Source organism: Benincasa hispida, chromosome 7 (genome assembly GCF_009727055.1).
Source record: "Benincasa hispida cultivar B227 chromosome 7, ASM972705v1, whole genome shotgun sequence".
NCBI classification, from domain to species: domain Eukaryota; kingdom Viridiplantae; phylum Streptophyta; class Magnoliopsida; order Cucurbitales; family Cucurbitaceae; genus Benincasa; species Benincasa hispida.
Window position 1 is genome coordinate 45,530,131 of NC_052355.1, and position 4,013 is coordinate 45,534,143.

At 33.7% G+C, this 4,013-nt stretch overlaps 1 protein-coding gene across 2 annotated transcripts in view; it reads right to left on the reverse strand.

Moving 5' to 3' along the window:
• LOC120081291 (alpha-amylase 3, chloroplastic) overlaps positions 1-3,267 on the reverse strand; it is an 8,304-nt gene extending 5,037 nt beyond the window's left edge. The window contains exons 1-6 of one of the 2 annotated variants that reach the window (XM_039036032.1): positions 2,863-3,267; positions 2,545-2,675; positions 2,354-2,408; positions 2,148-2,270; positions 1,898-2,018; positions 862-1,214 (exon numbers count right to left, since the gene is read on the reverse strand). In XM_039036032.1, the coding sequence (XP_038891960.1) occupies positions 862-1,214; positions 1,898-2,018; positions 2,148-2,270; positions 2,354-2,408; positions 2,545-2,675; positions 2,863-3,135 (1,056 nt within the window). In that variant the 5' untranslated portion in view covers positions 3,136-3,267. Of the gene's footprint in view, positions 1-861; positions 1,215-1,897; positions 2,019-2,147; positions 2,271-2,353; positions 2,431-2,544; positions 2,676-2,862 lie in introns of those variants that run through there. The other variant, XM_039036033.1, reaches the window with a different exon arrangement.
• Positions 3,268-4,013: the final 746 nt, after the last annotated feature.

The window sequence follows — 4,013 nt, forward strand, 5'->3', positions numbered from 1 at the left end:
AATTAAAGAACACAGGGACGTACAAAAAAAAATTAATAATGAAATAAATCCAAGGAGCACCCTAAAGAAAAGACCTCCCCCATCTAAACCTAGTGAATAATTGCAAAAGGAGTCATTAGTCATCACGGAGACCCAAAGAGTAACATTAAAATTCACAAGCGACCAAACATTAACGGATCCCTCTCAATCCCTCTAAATATCATATTGTTTCTCTCCCCCCAATACCCCACAACAAAGCACACAACTCAGCTTCCACAAAAAGCTCCCTTCCCCCTAAACGGAAAATGGATGAAGAACTCCTCGATCATAAGTTGTAAAAGATATACTTGAATAGAATTTTCTAAGATATGTTTTTTTCTAGTCCAACACACAGTTGGGTGTAGGGAAGAGGGAGATTCAAATCTCGAATCTCTAACCTCTTGGTCAAGGGCATATGTCTTAACCAAATAAGTTATACTCAGGTTGGCTTTTCTAAGATATATTAATATTTCTTATTCCTATATAAAGAAAACGTAAATTTTTATTTTCATTATCCAGAAGGTTTATTCACACCCACAGCTAAATCCACCGCAGATTAAAAAAATGATGAATGATAGATCAATTACTCTTGGTTTTCATCACATAGTTCGAGAACTTAAAAGAGGCTAAAATCAAGGTTCCCTCTGAGTATATGCCCCTCAATTTCTATTTGTTGTCCCAATAATGCCAGAAAAGAATTCTTTCTCACAAAATGAAAGATTATATAACGGCTTTCAGATAATAATAAAAACCATTCTGTTTACATAACAAAAAATAGAGGCATTTGATGAGTTAGCAATCAGTATTAACTCAAATTCAGAAAAGAAATATTTTGCAATAGACCTGCAGTAGGGTACGTAAGGCTTTGTTCTTGAATACTGTTGTTTCTGGAGGGTGAGGAGCAGCTGGAATCTCCCATTTTCTAGTCTCATCTCTGCACGCTCCCCAATGAACAATAACATCTCCAGGTAGATCAGTTTCCAAATACAAAAGATTTTTGGTTGTTTCAGGACACTTTCTAACTGAAACACTGACTGAATTATCAACAGCTACTTCTTTTACAATGGGCAGCTCTTCATAGAATCCTTCCAAATACTTCTTTTCCTCCTTTGCATCTCCAGATTCACCACTCCTTCCTTTATCTTTAGAACTTGATTCTGCTTTGACAAGGAGGTTGGATAGCTGACCCAAAGCCCCTACAATTGAAGAAATTTAAGAAGTGCATCCCACCCACATGGGAATGACATACAGAATAGCTGAAAGAATGAGATAAACACAAGGGAAACAGGATGTGAGGCAATTTAAAAATCAGAACCCACTAACTAAATTAAATCCCTAGGAAGCAAGAAAAGGACTTTTGAGACATAACTGCAAGAAGACCATAAGTACTTTTTGTTTGGTGCTCTTAGAATGTTACAGTATGAAATCACTTAGAATGTTACAGTATGAAATCACTTAGAATGTCCTGCCGTTCAACATGTAAGACTACAACTCCTATTATGAAATTAGATCAGATTGAACATAACAGGAGAGATTAAAGAGAAAAGGAGACGACGCTTTATCAGTGGTTTAGTGTACCGTCAATCAACTGGAGATATACAATGAACATGAACTTGGTTATCGCTACCAGTCTTGTTCTTGTTCATCATAAAAAATATCAGTCTGGTTCTTGTTCAGCTCAATGACTGATTCCAGTCAAAACAACAATTTTATTTTTTTGCAACACATAACACAATTCATTAGGGGCTCTGTACGAACACTACAACAATAGATGGAAAAGTATGGCTAAATAAATAGGAGGGAAAAAAAAGTAAAGAGAATATTATGCGTAGCTAAATTAAGAGAAACATTACATATATTACATAAGGACCTCTCCTACCTGGCCATAAACCCAAGCCCTTTTTGGTTCCAACTATATTGCCATCTTCACCATGGTAGTCTAAAAGAGGCACCTTAAAATCTCTCCCTTTGTGCTGATACCAAATTCCAGTTTGTTCATCCTGCACTACCAAAAATAAGAAGTCCCATTCACCAAAAGAACTTGCAATATTAAAAACGAGAATGATCAAGGACCAAAGAGGAATAGTAGAGAAGGATGTCCTCAATTGCTAAGCACTGAAAATAACAACCTTCAAAACAAAATTTATAGCTGCAATTGTTTTGTCGGGGACAAGATTTATCTTCACTTCATGAACAAAATCTCCCGAAGAAGACGAGGATGATTTCTTCAATGGTGTCTCGATAGCATAATCCTGAGAATATAATTGTCATTACACTTTTTCAGGTAATGCATGAACATCTTAGACATTGGAATGGAGATGGTACTATTACGTACTTTGATGGGTATTGAACCCGGGGGTATCATTTCTTTAGGAGGTTGATCCCATTCGCTGTAAGGCTCATTCATTCAACCCATTTTAGATGAAGCCAAGGTATCAACGAAACAAACTCAGAATCAGTAAAAAAAATTTAGTAAAATAAGTTTATTATCATACCTAAAGAAACATAGATTAAAACTAGATGTACCTGCCACTGTCGTCGATTAAGGACACACCCCAATGAAGAATCCATTTCCCAGCAAGGTTACATCCTACAGTAAGCTCCCATTGATTCTGGTCATTCCCCTGGGCTAGTCTGACAGAGATCCTTCCCTCCAACTACAAGCTCAAATCAACAACAATGAACTAAATCCAACCCTTCAAAATTCTGAAGTAAAGCGAGTAAAGGAAAACAAAAAGATTTTCATCCCAAGAGTGAATGCAATTCCGAGCGCCAAGAAAAGAGATCACATAAATTAAGTAGGAAGAAGAAACAGAGTCCCACATCATAATATATAATTCAAACCTTTTCATTCCGCTTGAGAGGAAACGTCTCCTGGAACAAGACATCCTTAGATTGGAAAGTTTGAAGAAGAGGGGCATTAGTAGCGCTAGCTCTAAAAGTAGGAAGCCTATAAGAATTGTAATTGACAAAGCTCTTTCGGCCATGATGAAGAAGCTTATTGGGACAATAACTAAAGGAACAGGGCTTGAGCGTATTGAATCTAGGACGATAGTGAAATCTATGTTTCCCTTTACCACAGTGATACAGGAGAGGATCGAGGCTAATCGTCGACATGATCGCACTGTTGTCTGTTGCCGCTCCTCCCTTTACAGCACCCAGATGCAGGGAAGAACGGAAAAAAGAGAGCAAAAACAAAAGAAAAACAGAGGGAGATTGGAGATAAATGACAAGAGTGGACGATATTTGTTAATTAAAAATTGTAATGTAATTTGTGAACCTTTTTTATTTCCTTATTTGCTTTTGAAATAAAATATCTCCTCAATTCAATTAGGCAGGTGTACGATAAAGAGTTCGGGAATTCTGCCATTTATAAATTTTCGTGATAAAATTAATGGATGTACGTATAAATTAGTTGGACACTCACATATTGAAAAGGAAAAAAAAATACATTTTTCGTTATTAAGTGTTGGATTTGATTTCAATTAATTATAAATTTCAAAATATTATAATTTCACACATTTAAATTTTGTTTGAATTTAGTTCCTAAATTTTAAAGTTTATAATTATAATTTTTAATTTGCTTTTATTAAATATTTTCTTTCAATATTTTGCATTAATGTCTATTAATTAATTTTAAATTCAATTTTAATAATGATAAAAAATAATAAAATTTAATTAATTATAATTCTTTTAACTCTTTTAAATTAATTAATATACATTTACACTAAAGGCGAAAAGTAAATATTTAGTGAAAATTTGATGTTAAAAGTACAAATCTTGAAACTAGTGAATCAAATTGAAACAAAATTTAAATCTCAAGTAAAATTGTAACATTTTGAAACTTAAAAGATTAAATTAAGATTATGTTCAAAATTTAAGGAATAAAAATATAATATTTTAAATTTAAAGATTAAATAGAAACTAGATTCATTATCCATAGACAAAAAAAATATTTCTTTTCGAAAGGGAAAAAAATGATTTGATAAGAAATC